The sequence below is a fragment of the Lithobates pipiens genome, unplaced genomic scaffold (assembly GCF_037356315.1).
Source record: "Lithobates pipiens isolate NorthernLeopardFrog02 unplaced genomic scaffold, aLitPip1_a1.2 Scaffold_30, whole genome shotgun sequence".
NCBI lineage: Eukaryota > Metazoa > Chordata > Amphibia > Anura > Ranidae > Lithobates > Lithobates pipiens.
The window spans coordinates 84,289,568-84,312,119 of record NW_027507791.1 but is presented as its reverse complement, the minus strand read 5'-3'; the positions used below and the strand labels follow the sequence as shown (position 1 = coordinate 84,312,119).

Sequence of the window (22,552 nt, the reverse complement as noted above, 5' to 3'; positions counted from 1 at the left end):
CAACATTGGCAAGAAGTTTATAGCCCATGGCACTGTAGCCAATCTCCCTGGACATGGACGAAAGAGAAAAATTGATCGAAGAGTTAGCCAAAACTTACCAGAGGAAGCCAAAATCCTTTTGAGAGAATGTGCTGTGGACAGACGGAACACAATTACAGCTTTTTGGTAAAGCCCATCATTCTACTGTTTTCAGAAAAATAAATAAGGCCTTTAAACAAAAGAATACAGTCCCTACAGCCAAGCATTGGTGGAGGTTCACTGATGTTTTGGGGTTGCTTTGCTGCTTTAGGCACCGGAGGTCTTGACGGTGTCCATGGCTTTATGAAATATCAATACTATCAAAGAATTTTAGGGTGCAATGTAGGGCCCAATGTCAGAAAGGTGGGTCTCTGTCAGAGGTCATGGGTCTTACAGCAGGACAATGACCCAAAGCACACATCAGAAGAACCCAGAAATGGTTTAAGTAGACAAAGCGCTGGAGAGTACTGAACTGGCCAGCAGTAAGTCCAGATCTAAATCCCATAGAACACCCGTGGAGAGATCTCAAAACAGTAGTTGGTAAAAGGAACCCTTCTAATCTGAGACACCTGGAGCAGTTGGGGAAATAGGAGTGGGCCAAAGTTCCAGTAGAGGTGTGTAAGGAACTCATAGATGGCTACAGGAAGCAATTGATTTCAGGTATTTTTACGAAGGGGTGTATAACCATATATTAAATTGAGGGTGCCAATAATTTTGTCCAGCCCATTTTTGGAGTTTTGCGTGAAATGTGTGAGAATTGGTCTTTTCTTTCATAAAAAAGATAATACTTCTGTGTGCACAGGAACTTATGAACTCACTGGATTCCTGGCAGGATCAGCATTTTTTTTTAGACATAACAAAACAGTATATAGTATATAACAGTAAATAGTATATTTAACAGACCAAAGGAAGTAAAGAAGGGTTCATTAAAAGGGCTTACATACATGCTGAAATAGTTGTTAAGCCACTCTAACAAGTAATCACCATCCGCGCTGTCTCCTTATGCAGTGTCCCCCTCGGTGTGTAAGTTATAAAAATAAATGCTGTAAATACCTCATGTAAGAGCCGATATCTGCGATCAAATGACTGGCTGGGTCTCTCCTTTCCTTCTTTGTCAGATGCAATGGAGAGGTTTGGGATTCCCCCCGCTGATGTCACTCGGGAGGGGAGGAGAAGGGGAGGAGGAGAGGAGAGGAGGAGAGATCCAGCCGGTCATGTGATCGCAATCTCAGCACTTACATGAGGTATTTACAGCATTTATTTTTTTAAATTACACACAGAGGGGGACACTGCATAAGGAGACAGCATTGATGCATACAAATTACAGTAATTGACAGACAGGTAGGGGAGGGGGGGAGGAGTTCACAGGAGCACAGAGGAGACAGACAGCAGGCTGCGAATGATGGAGGCACGTAAACTGACCACGGTGTCGGGGCTCAGCAGCCATGATACACCGTGGTCAGTTTACAGAAGGGAGGGCAGAAACTGGCAGGATCAGCCAGGTTTTTTAGGTATTACAGGCGGCCAAATGATACAGGACAAGCACATGCAGGATCCATTTTGGGGGGGGGGGGGGTATAAATTAAATTAAATAATATCAAATTATTTGTATAAATTGAGCTTTGTGAGGGCTTCTGTTCCTGAGTTTGGGATCACTGTTCAAGCTGCTACTGTATGTGAAGATTTTAGAACTTTCTCTAACCTGTACAACTGCAGTGGAGTTTGATGGGTATTGGTACTATTTTATTTAAACCATCTGAAAGATCTTTTTAGGGTCAGAGCTCTCGATTTTCTTTGGTCAAGATAAATTTTAACAGAATACAAAAACACAATTATCAGGTTGGTAATCACTAAAAAGTCTACTAATATTGGTAGGCCAAATGTCCTTTGTATACCAATTTGAAAAGCTCTCCATTGTTTCCACCCAAAGCAAAATATAAAATCTTGCATTTGTCAAGATCAAGCAAACAGCAGGTCTCTAAACAGACCAGTGTTCTAAACATCTGGAACATTTCCTAGCTTAGTAATTGCATTATACCTTGTACTGTGTATACATTTAATAGGATGAAGTGTACAGTTTAAAGATATCTTACTTGTGTTACATTCTCCTGCTCCCACCGTACTTTGTATCCCAGCACTGTATAGTTTTGCAGACTCAGAGCAATCTCTTCCCATTCTAACATCAAGCCGGATTCAGTCCTGGTGACATGGACATTCTGCGGAGCGAGTGCTGGCACTGAGGACAAAACAAAAACGTGAAAATCTGTGCAGGAGCTGATTTACAACTGGTACAAAGAAAACCCAAACCAAAATGCAGCAGGCTTCATTTAAAGATATTCTATCAATGCAGAAAATAGTCTGAATCAGAATCTATAAAAACATCCTCAGGATGCACATGCCTTTACCACTTTACTATAGCAATATGCATATAAAGTATGCAGCAGCAGGGCGTATGGGTCTTAGGCTGGCCATTATCAATTTTTTTCAATCAGCCAGTGGGTTGAACTGAACAGATTCCCCCCCACCACACAAGGTAGATGGAGAAATCCTCCCCGCTGTTTTATTGTATTCTGACAGCAGGACTCCTCCACTGTCAGAATATACTGATCAACTAAATACCATGAACAAACATTTTTCCAACAAGCCCATTCGTGAGAAGAGGAACGGCCATAGCGGAATTGAAATTCGAATGGTCCCTGCCGAACCATCCAAATTTTGATCCATCTATGGCCAGCTTTAACCTTCATCCATGATGCATATGCATAATGGTTTTGTTCTTGGGTGCACTCTATTGGTGCCCTAAGAACAGTGACCCAGCTGTCATTGAACGGCTCACAGTTCACTAACAATGATCGAGGGCTGTTAGGGTAAGACTCCCAATGATATTAGCATTGTGCAATCACAATATCACAGGTAGGATAGAAAAATCCTCCTACCACCCTAAGGAAACATGACCCATTTAAAGCGCAGGCTCCCATCAGCATAAAGAGGTCAAAGTAGACAAAAAAAAACCTGGCTCAGTGGTTCTCAACCCTGTCCTCAAGTACCCCAACAGGCTATGTTTGCAGGTTTTCCTTCATCTTGCACAGATGCTTTAAATCAGAGTTGATGGCTTGGTATTTTGGACAGCTATTTTATCTAAGAGAAATTCCCCAAACATGGCCTGTTGGGGGTACTTAAGGAAAGGGTTGAGAACCACTGCCCTAACTGAATGGCATTTTGCTTTCACACTTATCCTCCTTTATTGCATCCGAGTGCTGCCGATTTCTTGCAACCTTCTGCATGGCATTTCTTAGCGTTGACGACAGAATTGATTGTGCCTCCATAAGGTGTGTTAAAAAAAAGCCATTTGTAGTCTCTGCTCCAGCCTTGTGCATTACCTAAGATACAATTTATAAACACAAGTGGATATACTCACAAACCAAGCTGAGTGAAAAACAATTAAACATTGGGTGAAACCAGCTTTAAGAACCACCCTGAATAGTACTCGTAGCAAAAAAAAATCTGACCTCATAACAGAAGCAGAACCTACATATTTTAAGTGTTATACGCTCTTCCTCAGAGCTCAAAGAAAGAGGGCATAACCCCCGAAATAAGTTAGCTTTGGTTTGTGATTATATGCAGTTGTGTTTTATACAATAAATGGCATCTCAACCTTTTTTAGTCCAGGCACCCTTTAAAATTTTGGACAGCCTAGAGGCACCCCATTCTAAAATGTAAAAAAACGATTCTAATAGTTATACATAATGCAGCAACATCCACACACGTAGGGCATCCACCATTGAAGGTGATTTATTCATTCAAAGAAACTACATATTTGCATATTGCTTCTGACTAGTATTTCAATATTTCTCTTCTGCCTTAATTTCTCTTCCTCACCCAGCTGTGACCCCAATGCTGATGGAGGGGGGTAGGGGGAAGACAAACATTGATGCTGTGGGGGGGGGGGGGGGGGCGTGGCCGGACGTGCGTGGAGGCGGACGTGTCTGAGGCTGGCTCCTGAGACCTACGGAGCAATCCGCCGCCATCCGCACCTCCGCTGAAGATTTTCCGTCCGAGACCCACATCATCGGGTCCGGGACACTGCTCTGCTCCCCCCCGGGTGGCTATTGCGGGGCTTTTCAAGTTACCAGATCCCGCGGAGCCGCGAGGAGAACCGGCATCGCCCGCCGCCATCTTGCCACCCCGAGGCCTCCCGGCCGCCGCTACACCGAGCCGCTCGGGCAGGTAGGAGACCCTCATCCTTCCCCCCCCCTGCCACGCATCCATCGCTAGGGGTCCGCCCTGTGGTGTTTTGGGGCCCATACAGCACTCGGGGAGGACGCGGCAGGCTCCGGCCTAGTGTGGCCTAGTAAGGCCTGTGGATCCCCGGCCTTTCCTAAACTCGTCACCCGCGGGAGTGCACCGAGGCCGGCCCGGCCTCCTACTGTAAATTCTGCCCTGCCGAGTAGCCATCCTGGGGGACGTGGATTAATGATGGTCATGTGAGGACGCACTGTTTGGAGCTCTGCAGGAGCTAGCCAGAGAACCGGCCGCAGACTCGCCAGACGTGGTGAAAACTACATGCCAGGAGCACGCAGACACCCGCGGGGCTCGGGGACAGGGCATCAGCAACTACTTTCTTCGCCAGCCCGGGCTCGACTCCCCTGCCATACCGGCCAAGATGGCGCCACAGCGTCTTTCATACTCTCAAGGTATCGCTCCGCAGGGGACGGGTGGTGCGGCGGGGGCAGCTTCATCCCGCCCGAACCCCCCTCAGGCAGAAGGATCGTCTCCCCTGGCCCCCTCCCCTGCCTCACCGGCCTCTCCAAACATGGACATTCCCTGCAGTTTAACAGGCGGGGGGGCGTGGGGGTTGGAGCGGATGGCCCCTGGCGGGACTTAGTGGCAGGCCTGCCGTCCAAGCAGGACCTGCAGGAGATGGCAGCTTCCATAGTCAATGCCCTGTCTCGCGAGCTCCACGACCTGCGCCAGCAAGTGGACACTGTTGATGAACGGGTCACCGTACTGGAGACCTCCAGCTCTTCCTCGGAAAACCGCTTGGCCGCCCTAGAGTGCGGGCAGCAAGCCCTGCAGCAACACTTGATTGAAATGCAACTCTGTGCGGATGGCGAAAACAGAAGTCGGAGGAACAATTTGCGCCTCCGGGGCATCCCGGAGGCGACCATGGGATCTGACCTACGTACTACAGTGGTGGCCCTGCTGAATCAGGTCCTTGGGAAGCCCCCGGGTACTGACCTGGAGCTGGACCGGGTCCACCTGATCCCAGGCCCCAGAGTGACTCCGTCAACCTCCAGGGACCCAGGAGGAATTTCTTACGTAACTGTTTGCGGACACCGGGCATCTCTCGCTCCCTCACGGAGTTAGAGCGAATCTGTCATCGGGGGGAGCCGGTGCGGCACTGCCTCTCGCTCCTTTACTCTGCCCTGATTCGTCCGGCTGAGGGGTATGTCCCCCCATTCGTGGCCAAGTGGGAGGCGGAGCTCTGCACCCACTTTACTCCAGATCAACAGCAGAAGATCCTTCATTTTGCGCAGAAATCCTCTATGGCTACACGGGTTCAGGAGACGTGCTACAAAATCACATCTAGATGGTATAGGGTCCCATCCGTTCTCCACCGCATCTTCCCCCAGGTGCCTGCCTGTTGCTGGCGCTGTGGGGAGGTGGAGGGAACCATGCTGCATGTCTTTTGGGCCTGTCCCAAGCTGGTCCCCTTCTGGCGTGGGGTGACCGACACGATTGGTCATCTGACGGGTGTCTCCCTGGAGGGGAACCCTGCGGCCTGCTTGCTGCACCTGTCGGAGCGATCCATTAAAAAGTATAGGAACTCTTTGACTATTCAATTGCTGAATGCGGCAAAGGCCTGTATCCCTTTGTGCTGGAGATCGGAGAACCCACCGGCTTTGGCTCTATGGTTCTCTAAAGTGAACGAATTAAGAGATATGGCAGACCTCACAGCGACGCTTCACAATAAGGAGGAGGCCTTTCGTGAGACTTGGAGACCTTGGCAACATTTCACCTACACTAAGGCCTACCTCCGGGTGGTAGCTTTAGCTGCCCGTTGAGAGAGGGTCGCTGTTAGCTGGCTTCTGGTCCCCCCCCCCCCCCCCCCCCCACGGCTTGGTGGCGCCCATGGTCACTATTCTGCTCTTTTGCTTCATCCTGCCTGGAGTCTCTTCTTTGCCTCTTCTATTTGGTCTGTCTCTCTGTCCTGATCTCTTTTCCTTTCTCTCTGGCCCCCCCTCCCCCCTGTCTCCCCCTGTAGTCCATTTCTTCCGTAACCCCTTCATCGTTTCACCTCCTCAGTCCTTTTTCTTTCACGGTTAGATTTTGCCGGCTAGTCCATGTAGGCTGTGGTTGGGTTGTGGGCTCCCCCGGGAATGACCAGTGTTCAACAATGTATGCTCTGCCCGCTTGGGGCCCGGCCCATCGCCCATCTCCCTCCTCTTCCCTTTCTTTATAAAATAACAAAATTCGTGCTTCTCACTGTAATGCATGGCCATGTGATGATTACCGCTCACCTGGGTGGGGTCAGATTGCCCAATTGGTCTCGGAGGTCTTAGAGGGGAATTTAGCCAGGGCTCGAGTCCTGCGGGAACGCATGGGAACGGCGTTCCCGTACTATTCCCACAGCGGGAACGCCGTTCCCATTAGCTGCCTGAGGGCTGAGGCTATGCAGCGCGTAGTTCGCCGCCGCACCTCAGCCGCCGAGTGACTGGTTGCTAGGCAGGGACCGCTCCGCATCTAGCAACCGGTCACATGACTTCGGCCGTGCACGTGGGCACGCACTGGCGCGAGTCAGTGGCCAGGCTGACACACGCTGCGCGCCTGCTTGGATCCGGAGTTCCGGACTGTCCCCCCCCTCCTCCCCTCTACCCAGTGCCAGTCAGTCCTGGCCTCCTGGGGCCACACGCTGCACTTTTCCAGTTTACTTCTCCTTCTCTACCAGGTTAGTCACTAGTGTGTAAGTTGCACTCTGCAATACCCTGCCAATACTCATCAATACTCTGCAATACCCTGCCAATACTCTGCGATACCCTGCCAATACCCTATCAGTATCAATACTCTGCGAATACTCTGCAATACCCTATCAATACTCTGCAATACCCTATCAATACTCTGCAATACCCTATCAATACTCTGCAATACCCTATCAATACTCTGCAATACCCTATCAATACTCTGCAATACCCTATCAATACTCTGCAATACCCTGCCAATACTCTGCAATACCCTGCCAATACTCTGCAATACCCTGCCAATACTCTGCAATACCCTGCCAATACTCTGCAATACCTTGCCAATACTCTGCAATACCCTGCCAATACTCTGCAATACCCTGCCAATACTCTGCAATACCCTGCCAATACTCTGCAATACCCTGCCAATACTCTGCAATACCCTGCCAATACTCTGCAATACCCTGCCAATACTCTGCAATACCCTGCCAATACTCTGCAATACCCTGCCAATACTCTGCAATACCCTGCCAATACTCTGCACTACCCTATCAATACTCTTCAATACATACCCTGCCAATACTCTGCAATACATACCCTATCAATACTCTGCCAATACTCTGCAATACATACCCTATCAATACTCTGCAATACTCTGCAATAAATACCCTATCAATACTCTGCAATACCCTATCAATACTCTGCAATACCCTATCAATACTCTGCAATACCCTGCCAATACTCTGCAATACATACCCTGCCAATAGTCTGCAATACCCTGCCAATACTCTGCAATACCCTATCAATACTCTGCAATACCCTGCCAATACATACCCTGCCAATACTCTGCAATACCCTGCCAATACTCTGCAATACCCTGCCAATACTCTGCAATACCCTATCAATACTCTACAATACATACCCTATCAATACTCTGCAATACCTTGCCAATACTCTGCAATACATACCCTGCCAATACTCTGCAATACCCTGCCAATACATACCCTGACGATGCTCTGCAATACTCTGCCAATACTCTTCAATACATACTCTGCCAATACTCTTCAATACATACCCTGCCAATACTCTGCAATACCCTGCCAATACTCTGCAATACTCTGCCAATACTCTTCAATACATACCCTACCAATACTCTGCAATACCCTGCCAATACTCTGCAATACCCTGCCAATACTCTGCAATACCCTGCCAATACTTATTCCTGTTTGTGGGATATTTTCTAATGGGCTGTGTAACAGAATTTGGAACAGGGTGTATTTGTGGTAGAAATTCCCTGCGAGGGAAAGATCATCACCCATTGTGTTGATTGTTTTGTTTGACACGTTATTTTGTTTTTGTAAACTGGCACTTTACAATAAATGTTGTACTGTATTTTCTGTAAAGTATATATGCATATGAGTGTACCTTTTTTTTTTTTTTGGTGGGGGAATGGATCTTGGGTGGGAGTTCCCACACTTTTTTTCCCAGGACTTGACCCCTGAATTTAGCCCCCTGTTCAGGAATGCTTCTATGTTTAGTTTAAGCCTAAGTTGGGGGTGGTCTCTATATCTCCCACCCGGGTGCTACCGAAAGGTTTATGTTTTGAAATTCTGTATGTTTTATTAATGTTGTCCATGCGCCTGTTATTTCTTCTGGCATTCAATAAAGGAATTACAAAAAAAAACATTGATACTGTGCAGGTGCCCGATGTCCTCCTTATCAACTGATGATTGATGTCATTGGTTGTTAAGATGCTAGTGGCTAGAACTTTGTAATGATGCACAATGAAAACATGTGGCTTTGTGTAACTAAAAGGAAGGCTTGATCTGCCTGCTGGCTTGTATACAATTTTTGGACAATATTTAGGCATTTTGCCAAGGCACCCCTGGGGAAACCTGAAAGCACCCTGATTGAAAAAGGCTTTCTTAGGTAATACACAATGCTGATTGATGCACCCCCTTTTTATGTCTTTATTGTATTTGTTCAGCTACTACGATCCCCCATGTCCAGAGTGGGCAGCAAGGCCCGGAGCAAACCTAGTCACCTTTGGGAGGCTGAAGTCCATTTAAGAAACTGCTGTGAGATGATGCTTACATTTATCAGCCACTGACCCCCCACTCCCTCCTCAAAGACTTCAGCACTGAAGAGGTATTTTTGTTTTTATAATTTTTATCCTCCATTGAAAGACACAAAATGAGTGTGTGTCAAGCAACAAGCTTTTTCAGAGAATGGTTATTGTAAATTAAATTTGTAAGTTCTGTATATAATTGTATTCTATTTTGTAAGTATTGCACACTGACCTCACTGGGCACAGGGGACTAATAATGTTTTCATTACATGTTTGCATTCTTTTGAGTCCTGATTAGAATTAGTCTGCCTATGCTACGCCCCTTGTTATCATAAACGTACAATTGTAATATGAATGTGATACCTACGTAATCATGGGTATAAAAACCTTCAATTGCATCATAATAAAGCAGAACAGTTATTTGGTAAGTTGAAAGCCAAGTGTATCTTTTGCATCTGCAGTAATTATTAATTTGGAACCACTAATCAATATGAGGATAATAGTTGCCCATCTATAAAATCCCATGTCAGATGGCGAGCTTTGCCTAGGAGGGCATTTAAAGGTGACCCTGAGAATCCAAAACAAGAATGCTTGAGACGATCCAGGAATTTCTGATAATCAGCCAGCTGAGGTAAGCCCTTTGCTTGCATTTGAGCCATCAGACTTCCTTGATCTGTAAGGCATTTTCAGGACAAAGGGTATCTATTTTACTCCCCTTAATCAAACTGTATTGATCAGTGGTTATATGTTATTTTGCCACTGTCTACTGTCCATTGGAGTATTATGGATAAGAAAGGGAAAAATAGTGCTGTTCACAGGTATGTATATGTAGTACACATCAGCTAAAGTAGTTTAGGGGCAAGAGGGTATAGGCACAACTATAGATGAGAAAGACTGGCCAGTCATTATGGGCATTAAATTAAGGGAATGAAGGGCAAGAGACCATCAAAAAATGCCCAGTGCAAGAGGCACGCTATAAAATATATGAACTGAAGGTGTGGTTCCGTCTATACTGAGCCCCTAGATACATGGTTAGAGTGGACAGGGATCCACAATGGGTAGCTGGGTTACCAAAGGCCACAGGGACAAAGAGTCATGTAGTGTAAACAAATAGAGAAACAGCTATCTATGTGAGCAGGGTAGATCAAGGGTGACAATTAACACTAGACAGAAAGAGACATTTTGATGTTAAGTTGTGGGATGAATTTGGGGTCAGGCACTACAACTAGTAAAGTAAAAACAGAATACTTTATATGTTGTCAGAGAGGGAAGATGGGATGAGCACTACGGCTCCCCATCTGATCATAGAATCATAGAAGCTAGAAGTATGTGAAGTATGGGATTACAATACATGGGATGCAAAGGATATCAGAACAAAATAAGGAAAGCAGAATTTAAGCAGGGAAATATTAAAGCGTTAAAAGAAAGTGAGAGAATGATATGCATGTGTTGTGTTCAAATGGGAAAAATGTAAGAGATTTTAGAGAGATATTCGTGTACGTGTGTGAATGCTGGAACCTTTAGTTCTATCTCTTGTGTGTGTCATGTATGCAGATGTGATTCCCCTCCTTTGCACTCTTATGAAAGAATGTAGCTGGGATGAGAGATCAGTGATAACCTAGAAGGACACCATGCCAATTTCTGTTTTTTAGACAAAACATTAATAACAAAATGCGCGGGATTAAATAATCGAATGATAAACAATGGGATCACAATTATTTTTTAATCTGTTTTTCAAAAAGTTACATTTAACTATGTATTGAATATCCTTTGATAGTGGAAACCGTGCATTTAAAAAAGGGGAAGTAAAATGTCCTGCTTTAAGGAAATATATCTGTGGATATATATTAGAATTAGGGTGTGATATTGAGATTATCACTTGAGTATTAATTTCTGATCTGAGTTTAACAATTTTATTAATATAGATATATTGTAACTGGTTTAGACAACCTTTGGTTTGAAATGAAATCCAAATTATTGGGGAAATTTGTAAAATGGGATTAGTTTAGATTAAGATAACAATGTTTTAATTTTTCATTTATACAATACACCCTTATTGAGAGAAAAAAAAAACGATTCAGATGAGGTTGTTAATTGGAATACAGCTGCCATAATATTTAACAAAGCCAAGATGGATGGGATACATAAGAAGTTTTTCTACAAAGATGAAATCTAAAGGTCTGATAACTTTAAGTGATGGGTCTGTTATATTTCATTTAATTTATTATTGCTCTCACATCATGGACTGTGCATCAAATTCACACACCCTGTTAAGATAGATGCCACCTGCAGCCAGATGTTTTATAGTTTTTGATCTGGTGGAGAGCTTTCTGTTCTGTCGTATACAGATTGTTGGTCCTTTTGTTTTTAATTATTTTAGAAATCCAAAGCAGAATTTGTGGATTGTGAAAGTATGTGCCCCTTTTCCTTGTAAGTGCCGTGGTATAAGCAGAAGAATACTTATTATGTTATGACATCAGGAAAATAATGTCAGATGGAAACTATGGACTTGTGTTATCTAGCTAAAACTAACAGAGCAAGCAATGAGAAATTATAATATTGCCAGGAAAAAGTTTTCTTTTTGAAACATACAACTGAAGTTCTTACACAAACAGCATGATAGAAAACAAGCCATTGCAATATATTTATGCAAGCTGGACCCAGTAATGAAGGGTTCACCCCCATATATCAGAGCTGTAGCTTTATGCAAAGGTGCTATTAGACAAAGTTACAGACATTATTTTGGTCAAATATTTAATTTTGAATGGTCCCACATTCTGCACAGCAAATATACAGCTAACTAAACGTTTGTCTAATAAAAGGTTCAAAATATGAATTTGTTTTGTTTATGTACATATCAAACAATGAAAAATGCATACCTTTGAATCCAGCCACCTTATTGCCTCCATTGGAGGAGGCTGGAGACAAAGAAAAACCACGTGTTAAATTGATGACATAGGAATCAGCTGCTGTGAGCCCAGTGCAGGACACATGCCCTAAAAAAACTGATATTTGATTTTTTTGTAGCATTGATCCTGGTTTTATACCGAGTATGAAATTTATCACCCAGAAGGACACTCTGTATTCAGAGTCATTGGATCCCTTTTCCCCAGCTCAAGAAGCAGAGCTCCATGTTTTAGCAAAGCCTCTGAGCTATAAAGAGAGTATATATATATATATTTGTATAGACAGTAGAGAATTAAAGAGCTTTTGGTTCCAATTCAAGGGCCAAAAGTTTGTGTTTACTTTGGCAGGTAAACTATGAAGTATGTTAAGGTAATTGATTGGCTGTCTTCGGCCTTTCAGCTTCTTGTTGAGGTAGCCATATTAACTTGAAAACACACATGGAAGCAGACCAGGCGACTAAGGATGCTGCATTTACAGCCCTGGACACTTGTTGGGTCTGTGCAACTCACTGATTCCACCCTAGTTCTGGCCCAGTATAGCTGGGATTAATAAGTCAACTTAAGGACCCCCAGAACAAGAACAACAAGTGGTCCACAGGGGCAACTTCCTATGAAACTAGACTTTGGAAAAAGGTGATCCTTTATGTGTGCCAGACACTATTTTCCCTCAAGCTTGTCAGCAGTCACAAGCAGTTATGCCTGACTTAGTAAATAAGCATGGGATAGAGGCAGGGTTCAACACAGTTTTTATAACATACCACTACTTGTTTTACCTGTTACCAAAGGTGTTACCAAAAGCTGAACATTCCTTCCAGAGATTACAAAAAGATATGTCCAAGTCAAGATTTTGCAAGTATGCATTTCTGTATGGACATGTTTTCTGGATGCATAGGCCACAGTAAAAAGTGTTATCAGCAGTAGTTTGTAAGTACAGAGTGCACAATATCTACAGAGAGTAACGGAGGAAATCATTTTTATAGGAGAGGCCTTACTAGAAGTTTTGAGGTTTTAGATTTACACCCCCTACTGTCTACAATGTAGCGGAAAAAGTTGAGTAATAAATTAGAAAACTATTGCCTGAATATTTTCTTATATTTTATTATGCCCCTAAGGGGGTATTTGACTCTCTCCCTATGAGATTTTGTTTTGGAATGCGTTACTCACTTTCTTATATTTTGTCTCAGCAGCTGAAGTCCTCCATTTGAATCTCACAGAGAATGTTGCTGATCTTTTAAAGTTTTTTACAAATACATTTTTGTGTTTTCTCCCCAATTCCAGATCCTAACAGTTTGGAAGGATCTAAAACTAAAGCCATGTGACTTGTGGATTGTTAAAGGGGTTGTAAAGTAAAAATTTTTATTTTTTTAAAATAACAAACATGTCATACTTACCTCCACTGTGCAGCTCGTTTTGCACAGAGTGGCCCCGAACCTGCTCTTCTGGGGTCCCTCGGCGGCTGTCTCTGCTTCCTCCCGCAGGTGCTTCTCACGTTAATGCGAGCTCCCTCGCATTGGTGAGAAGCACTGCGGGCGCGCTCCCGTGATACAGCCGGCGGCTATAGCCGATCACTGTATCACAAGGCCCCTCCCCCCGGCGCGCTGCGTCATTGGATGTGATTGACAGCAGCGCGAGCCAATGGCTGCGCTGCTTTCAATCCATCCACTCCAGCCAATCAGCGGCCAGGCTGAGCGGCGAAGAGGACGGCGGGGGCGAGCGCGGGATTTTCGAGGGGTCAGGTAAGTAAAACGGGGGGACTGGGGGCGCCGGCAGTGTGAGATGTTTTTTCACCTTAATGCATAGAATGCATTAAGGTGAAAAAACATTTACCTTTACAACCCCTTTAAGAGACATTTATATATAAGGAAATGTTTGGAGACTCAATGCAGCATCTATTTTATGTACAGTTGTGCAAAACTTGAAGGAAAATTCACACCAGACACTGCAAAAATTACTAAATTAAAGAAATCTCTGTGTTTGATTTGTTTCCCCCTTGCAATCACAGTCTAGAGTACTATTTATTCAAATACTTTAAATGTGAAATGTGTTTTTATGTGAAAATAAGTTTACCCATGTCTTCCACTTTATGTAGAATTGTCTGTTTACATATGCTGATAAGTCAGCATGCCAACAATTAAGTTAGAGGGCTATTCTGGCCACAGGAGTGTACAGCCAGTACTCTGTAAATATGTCTTATCAATCATTTGTTTTTCACAATCTAAAGTAATTTTGTAATGAAAAAGCTGCTGAGCTATTATATTCTCCACAATGGAGTTTTTGCCTCTTTGGCCAGGACTACCTCCACCTAAGCATGTGGAGGTTCCAGGTTAAAGGTGATAGCAGGTATGGTTAATGATCAAATTATTGATTAAAAGAGAGGAGACTGTAAAGGAAATTTGTAAGTTCTGTATATATAATTATATTCTATTTTGTATGTATTGCATACTGCCCTCACTGTGCACACAGCATTAATAATGTTTTCATTACGTTTGCATTCTTATGAGTCCTGATTAGAATTCGCCTGCCTATGTTATGCCCCTTGTTACCATAAACGTACAAGTGCAATATTAATGTGATACCTATGTAATCATGTGTATAAAAACCTTCAATTGTGTCATAATAAAGCAGAAACAGTTATTTGGAAAGATGCATAGTGTATATTTTGTGTCTGTTCCATACTGCAGTAGTTATTCATTTGGAACCACTAATCAATATGATAGGAGTTGCCTATTTATAAAATTCCAGCAGTGGCAACACCTATATTTTTGTGGCCATGACACCTTAACAATGAGTAATGGCTGTAGATGATGGCTCAGCAAGCTGGAACTTTCATAAGGAGCAACGATTCATCAACATAATTGAATCCACATAGAACTGTATTTTTAGTACTGGGTAGAACTCTCTTAACATATCAGTGATATTATCAAGTAGAATTTTACTATTGTGCACAGCAAAGCCTGAACATTCTAATACTGAAAATAATAAAATGTGACGAATAACTGAGATGTTGACCATAAGCACTAGAATTTATCCACAGACCCACATCTCAGAAAATAACAGATGATACATTAAAAATATATTCTGCTTCCATTTGAAGTGTCATAATATGCAAGTACAGCTTAACATCTTCTACTAACAATACCCAAATCACGAGGTGATGACACATGGGGGAGATGCTGAGATAGTGAAGCCCTGATTCAAGCTGACACAAGATAAAAACTGTACTAGCTGCTCCAGCTCTGCCTTAACAAGTCTCATCATTAGACAGTTCACAGACATTTGTATATAAATGGGAGAATATGCAGAACACATCCGAAAGACTGTTCAGCGAAATGCAGAAAAATGACAGGCTGTGCAAAACGCATTCCAAATGGATCCTGAGTCACTTGTTAAATGACAGTAATAGAGATGCTTTATGTCATCCTAAGGGAAATCTCCTTGGGACAGCATTATAACAATCATTATTTACAATATGAAAGTTATTTCTGGGTTTAGGTTTAACTTGGACACTCCCTCTTCTGTTAAAAGGGAACTATGTTTTTTTTTTTTCCATAAAATTTGGATAGTTTTGTGCCACTTTGTGTAGGTCCATCACTTAAAATTACAATAAAATACATTTACGTTTTTGGTTATAACATGACAAAATGTGAAAAATTTCAAGGGGTGTGAATAGGCAGTGTATCAACAACCCCCCCCCCCCCAAATGTTTAAAAAAAAATCAAGCACGCTGATCCCCTAAGCATATACTTTGCTTTTTGTCATCCAAAATTCTCCCTAAGTGAAAACTCCCCTGCTTCCCAGATTAGATGTTTGACTCTCCCCTTCCTCCATCAAATCCTCTCTCCCAAAATCTGTCCTCCTAGCAGAAATCCCCCCCCCCCCCCCGCCAATCAAACATCCTAGCACAAATCTTCTACCTCTCAAAATTTCCCTCCGAGCACAAATGGCAATACCCCCCCTCAAATATCCCCATGAGCACAAATAACCCTGAATCCCCCTGCAAAAATCCCCCTAATCATCCCTACTATCAGCACAGACCCTCCACACCCAAATCCCCCTCCCAAAAAAGTTGCCCTTTCTAGCACAAAGCCCCAACCCCCAAAATCCCACTTCCCACCACACATGTCCCCCAAATCCCTCATTCTAGCACTAATCCTCCTCCCCAAATTTTCCCATGAGCATAAATCCTCCCTGCAACACAAACCCCCCAAGTCCCCTCCCAATTTCCACTAATAGTACAGACCCCCCTCTGCAAATTTTTACTCCTAGCACATCCCCCCATCCCCATTTCCCCTCCTATCACAAATCCCCCCTCCCCCAAATCCCCCTTCAGAACACAAATACCCCCTCCAACAAAATTTTTCCTTACCAGAAAATTCCCCCAGGCTCCTCATCCTGGCACACCGGAGTTGAGGAGAGGCCTAGGGATAGCGGACCTTTGACACTTTCTCTCGGCAAGGAGAGATGCTTGGCTGCTGCAGGGGTATAGGAGAGTGACTCGAGGACACCTGTTGTCAGATCGGGACTTTACAGGGTGTGCTTACCCTGCACAGTCCAGATCTGACATTTCCGTTGCAGGAGCAATCAATGGCAGGAGATGGAGCTAGAAAAGAGGGAGAGAGCACCTCCTCCTGACTCTCTTCTGTCCTCCAGATTAGGCTTGTGACTTGCAGTGCTGAGGGCAGCCACCCATCCTACCCCCCCCCCCCCCCCTGTCCCTTCTCCCATGGATATGTAGCGCAAAGAAAAAAAAATCTATATATGGTGCTTCTAGACCACATTTATACCAAACATTTTATGGTTGATACAGGAAGAAAAGAGGTGAACTCTTCCAATAAGAACACACTTTAACATATGTAATTTTAAAGCATATGATTTAATAAAACAAAAAAATGATCATGGGTGTGCTATGAGACAGCGGTACTCACTATTATCGGTTACAAAAAATAATAAAGCATATCGTATATAAGCAAACTATGCTTTACTGTCTCTTTAAATAATAAACTCAAAGGATGTGTAGCAACCTTCTTTCAATATACAGTATATCACATAGCCTTAATCATCAATGTGAATCACAGTGCTCCATATATTTAAGTTATAAATTAAAATAAAGTCCGAAAGCATGCGAATAACAGCATATGAAAAGGTGTAGCTCCGCATTAAATTCATCCAGTGCTCCTCCATTTGCACACCAAGCTGCTTAATAGGTTGCTAGACCCCACAATTACAGAGGTCTGACATCGCTGAATGGTTTTCATACAGATCCCTGCTGGATTGGACATTCCCCCATTAAATCAACCATTGCTGGTCTCCAAAGATCAATAGTACTCAGCATGGAAGAGAAACAGAACTCCATAGTGAAGAAATGCATGAACCAGTTTATTAGAGGAGGATAGGTCCTTAAACATAAAAAATCATCCAACCTGTCACCGAAGTGTTGTGCTCTCTCCGGGGGCATGATGACGTCACTGCTAAGTTCTGCAGTATGTAGTCTATTCATAGACTCCATACTTACAGCCTGACAGAGGAAATAAAAGATGCCAAAATGTTTGTGCCACAATGACAAGTGACATAGCAGCTGGGAAGAGGAACCACAGTACCAGCGTCGTATACCAGTGGGCTTCAAGAAAGTGAAGATTTCATGCACTAGCCTCTCAAAAGGCAAGTATTGAATCTCTGCTTTGACAGGCTACTTATTTTTTTTTTTATAGTGGCAATAGGACCCCTTTAAGCAAGGATAAATTCAAATGGCAAAGGCATCATTTACATTTACTGAAGACTGCCAATGCAGGTGGGTGTCTGCAGAGAAAAGCAAACGATGCAGCTTTGACCAAAGTTAAATAATGCCATTGCTATAGGTGTAGACCATTTACATACCTCCCAAAACCTGACCGAAAAACTCCCAGAGATCCCATTTCTGTCTTGCTGTTTTGCATAGGCAGTTTCTGGTAAAGGTGAACTTTGCCTTTAACAACTTGCACATATGTTTGCATGTGTACATCTACATCCACAGGGTGGCTGCTTTGCGCCAGATCACATTTATGTATGTGATCTGGCATTTGCAGGTAGGGGGCGTGCCCCCTGCCTCATCTGTGGTGTGATTTTGTACAGCAGGTCCTCATATCATTAGCCGGAACCTACTGATCGGCTTAGCATAGCACAGTACCGAGCCCTATGTTAACTAACAACATAGGGCTCTGTACATGGACCAGCGATGTAGCCATTTTGTTGCACCACATTGATTAGTAAAAGCAGCACACATTGTCAGGCACACAGTTAACCCCTGGATGTTAACCGCTTCACAGACACTGCCATCAGAACAGTGACAGCGTATAGTATTAGCACTGGTGTTGTCCATGTCAGTTAGTGTCAGATTGACCGTCCCACTATCACAGTCCCATTATAAGTCGCTGATCACCGCCATTACTAGATTAAAAAAATGTATAGAATTATAGTATATACAGTATACCATCATTTGAAGACGGTATAACAGTCACGCAAACCAATCAATATAGACTTATTGGGATTTTTCTTACTGAACACATGTAGCAGAATACATATTGGCTTAAATTTATGAGGCAATTTTTTATTGTTTTATTATTGGATATATTTTATAGCAGAAAGTAAAAAATATTTTTTTTCTCTCAAAATTTTCAGCCTTCTTTTGTTTATATAATAAAAAAAAAAAACCCCAAAAAAAACAGTAGTAATCAAATGGCACCAAAAGAAAGCTCTATTTGTGTGAAATAAATTACATAAATGTAATTTGCGTACAGTGTTGCATGACCGCACAATTATGAGTTAAATTAGTGCAGTGCCGAATGGCAAACAAATGCCCTGGTCATGAAGGGAGTAAAATCTTCTGGAGGTCAAGTGGTTAATGCAACGTGAAAGTCAATTTCAAGGCTATTATTCTCTTTGATTAAATGTAAGGATGTAAAGATTTGCTAAAAACTCATAATTTTGTGTAAACTGTATAATTTCAAATTTCAAACTAATTAAACACATCACTCGTTAAACTTAATTAAACTGGATTACATGGACTTTTTCCCTTGTACTCGCTCCCATTTTGCCAAATTCTGCTAATGATGGAATTCTAACAAGCTTAACAAGGGCTAGCTCAGCCTGCTAGCCTTGGGAAGACTGTAACAATGATTGCTTTGTGACCTAAACCAAGCTGTGACAGTGGATAATTGTGCTGGATGCAGGCAGTAATATTAGCATGAATTAAGTTATTGAACTGCAAGTGCCCAGCACTAGAATGTCCTGTCCAAGCAGCACAGATGCATCACAGCTTTTAGAGGCATATTAAAACTTAGAACAGCACAAAAAAAATAGAACTTTATCTCTCTACATAGGAAAATTATTAGCAACGTACAGCATTTTTAAACAGTGTCTTATAAAAGTTCTTAATACCCATGATTGGTAGATCATGTTGAAGATTTTGATGCCCTGATCACAATACAGATCTACAACATGTATGCTAACATGTACTGTGCCATACTGAAGCAGAGCTTGATCCCCTCCCTCTCGGAGACTGGGCCGCAGGGCAGTATTCCAACATGATAATGACTCAAACATACCTCCAAGACAACCATTGCCTTATTAAAGAAGCTGAGGGTAAAGGTGATGGACTGGCCAAACATGTCTCCAGACCTACACCCTATTGAGCATCTGTGGGGTATCCTCGAATGGAAGGAGGAGGAGCGCATGGTCTCTAACATCAACTAGCTCCGTCATGCAGTCATGAAGGAGTGGAAGTCCTTCCAGTGGCAACCTGTGAAGCTCTGGCGAAATCCATGCCCACGAGGGTTAAGGCATGGGGCAAAATAATGGTGGCCACACAAAATATTGACACTTTGATCCCAATTTGGACATTTTCACTTAGGGGTGTACTCACTTTTGTTGGCAGTGGTTTAGACATGAATGGCTGTGTGTTGAGTTATTTTGAGGGGACGGCAAATTTACACTGTTATGCACGCTGTACACACACTACTTTACATTGTAGCAAAGTGTAATTTCTTCAATGTTGTCACATGAAAAGATATAATAAAATATTTAAAAATGTGAGGGGTGTACTCACTTTTGTGAGATACTGTATGTATAAAAGTATGTAGACGCTCTAAATTATTGAGTTTAGCTACATAGAGTAAGCTCCATAAAGACATGAAGGCTGATTTACTATAGAAGTTGAGAGTTTTTAAACAAACTGTGTGTAACTATTCACCTCAGTTATCCTATCATGTGCAGCTGAAATAAGTAAATGAGAATTAGCTTTTCCTAAGATTGGACAACTTAAAGTGTTACTAAACCCACAACATTAGTAAAAACAGTCTGTAAATGCAGTAAAGCATGCTTGTTATACTCACTGTAGAACTTAAGGGGTTAATCCTCTGCATTGTGTAAAAAGGCTGTTTGATCCTGTCTCCTCTGATCCTCCCCTTCTTCCACTGTCCCCAATATATTTCCTTATAGCTAGGAGACAGGCTGTACATGCTCAGTTTGGTGTGTATTGCTAGAGAGTATTTTTTTATTTTCTTGGGAGGGTGCATGTGCTCAGCACAGGGCCAATCAGCACTGTCCAGATAGAGGGTCAGGGGTTCTACTTCCTGATAGGACAGTCAGTGGAGAATAAAAACTCCTCCTACAAGCTTTAACCATTCATAGAAGTCACAAGACTGCTATATACTGCTGATGAGAAAAAGGTATTTAGCCGTTTAGATTTAGTAAAATGATTGCATTTCCATGTCTTATGTTCTGTGGGAGACCAGATATAGTGAATGCAGGCTCCTAGGTTTAGTAACACTTTACAGACCCAATTCCACAGTTACATTGGTCTAGTTTTGACCACTGGAAGCATGCATTTGTAATATCTGTGGGGTCCCTGTAGACGCTGATAATCACTGGAGTAAGCTCCACTACTACAGTGATAGCCACTAACTTCTGGGTTCCATGCTGGACACCAGAGAATGCCTTGCATTTTTCTCAACAAATGCAAAGCATTCACTGATTGAATAGGGATCGTAACATCCCCGCCTCGCCAAATCGGAGAATGCCTTTTGTTTAGTGAAAAAAAATGCAAAGCGTTTTCTGAATGGCTCCCATGCTGAGCAAACGTTCCGCTGTGTTCACTTTGCAGCAGAGCAGCCCCTTGTACGGGACACAGAAAATAGCAGCTATCACTTTAGCAAAAAAAAATTACTACAATCATCTGCTGCTTCAGTAATCCCACAGGTATGGCATATGCTGACTTCCATTGGTCCAAAACGGCTATAAAAGCCATATCTTGGATTATATTTCTATTTCCTGAAATATTAGACACAATTTATTGCATGAAGATGCTCAACCCCTTCAGAAAATCAGCCTCATGGTTAACCAGTTTGGTCTAACTGTAAAGCAGGAATCACTAAATGGCAGACCGGGGCCTGATGTGGACTGAGTCACTGTCTGATCCAGACCGCCGTGCTGTCATTGGTTCTTCGACTCCGCTGTCATCACAGCACGGCACCCGCAGGACAATCCTAGACAGAGGCCGGGAGACAAAGCAGCTTTGGATGAAGGCCGAGGACTGCTGGAGTTTTCAAGTGTCCCAGCAGGTGATTGGTTTCTAGGACCGCCCTTCATCCTAAAAACCAATCACCTGCTAGGATACTTGAAAAGTTTACTCCGGAAGCTCCTACTCCTGCCCTCCATCCAAAGCTGCTGTCTCCCACTGTCTAGAGCTGCCCTGCCTCTTGCTCTCTACTTTGTGTACCTGAAAAAGGTAGGAGTGAAAGGGGCAGAGCTGAGGGGGCTACAATGTGAATGGTGGGTCAGATTTATTGGGGGTCTGTACTGTGAATGGATGGCAGTGCTACAGGGGCTGAGTGGGGTTGCACTGTGAATGGGGGGGCCAGAGCTGTGGGGTTGCAATGTGAATGGGGGGAGCAGAGCTGAGGGGGGCTGCAATGTGAATGGGGGCAGAGCTGAGGGGAGGTAAAATGGGGGCACAGGACATTGCTTTGGGGGGGTGTGAGGGTGGGGGCAGAGGACACTACTGGGGGGGGGTCGATGTGAAGGGAGGACAGGGGACACTACTGTGGGGGGGGGGGGGGGGGGGAGTGATACTGTCAAGGGAAAACTGTGATGTAAAGGGGGACTGAGGAAATGTAAAAAAGAGATTGTGATTTCAGAGGCGGGGCTTGTGTCGTGAATCGGAGTCATTGCAGAAACAGGCGATTCATTCGACCTCGGCTGGAAAAAGATATTATAGATCGGACTCCGTGAAATTGAATTCAATACCCCTGCTGTAAAGTAACTTGAGTGGCCTGCACAGTGCCTTAACTTCAATCCTACTGAACATCTTTGAGATAAAAAGGAATGCCGATGGCTGCAATATATGTTTGTCAAATGTAAGTAACTAAACCCACAAATACGCTTGACTGAATGAGCATAAATTCCCACAGATACAATCTAAATTCTTTTAGAATGCCTTTCCAAAAATGTAGGCTGTTATGGCTACAAAGAAAAACAAGCTCATATTAATTCTCAAGGTTTTTCATGAGATGTCCAAATGTATATACAGTGCCTTCAAAAAGTATTCATACCGCTTGAAATTTTCCCCA

The 22,552-nt window shown here is 43.3% G+C and overlaps 1 protein-coding gene across 1 annotated transcript in view; it reads right to left on the bottom strand.

Moving 5' to 3' along the window:
* TYRO3 (TYRO3 protein tyrosine kinase) overlaps window positions 1-22,552 on the bottom strand; it is a 312,942-nt gene that overhangs the window by 97,408 nt on the left and 192,982 nt on the right. Inside the window, exon 8 of the mRNA XM_077464521.1 lies at window positions 2,112-2,254. Coding sequence (XP_077320647.1) covers window positions 2,112-2,254 — 143 coding nt within the window. The remainder of the gene's footprint in view (window positions 1-2,111; window positions 2,255-22,552) is intronic.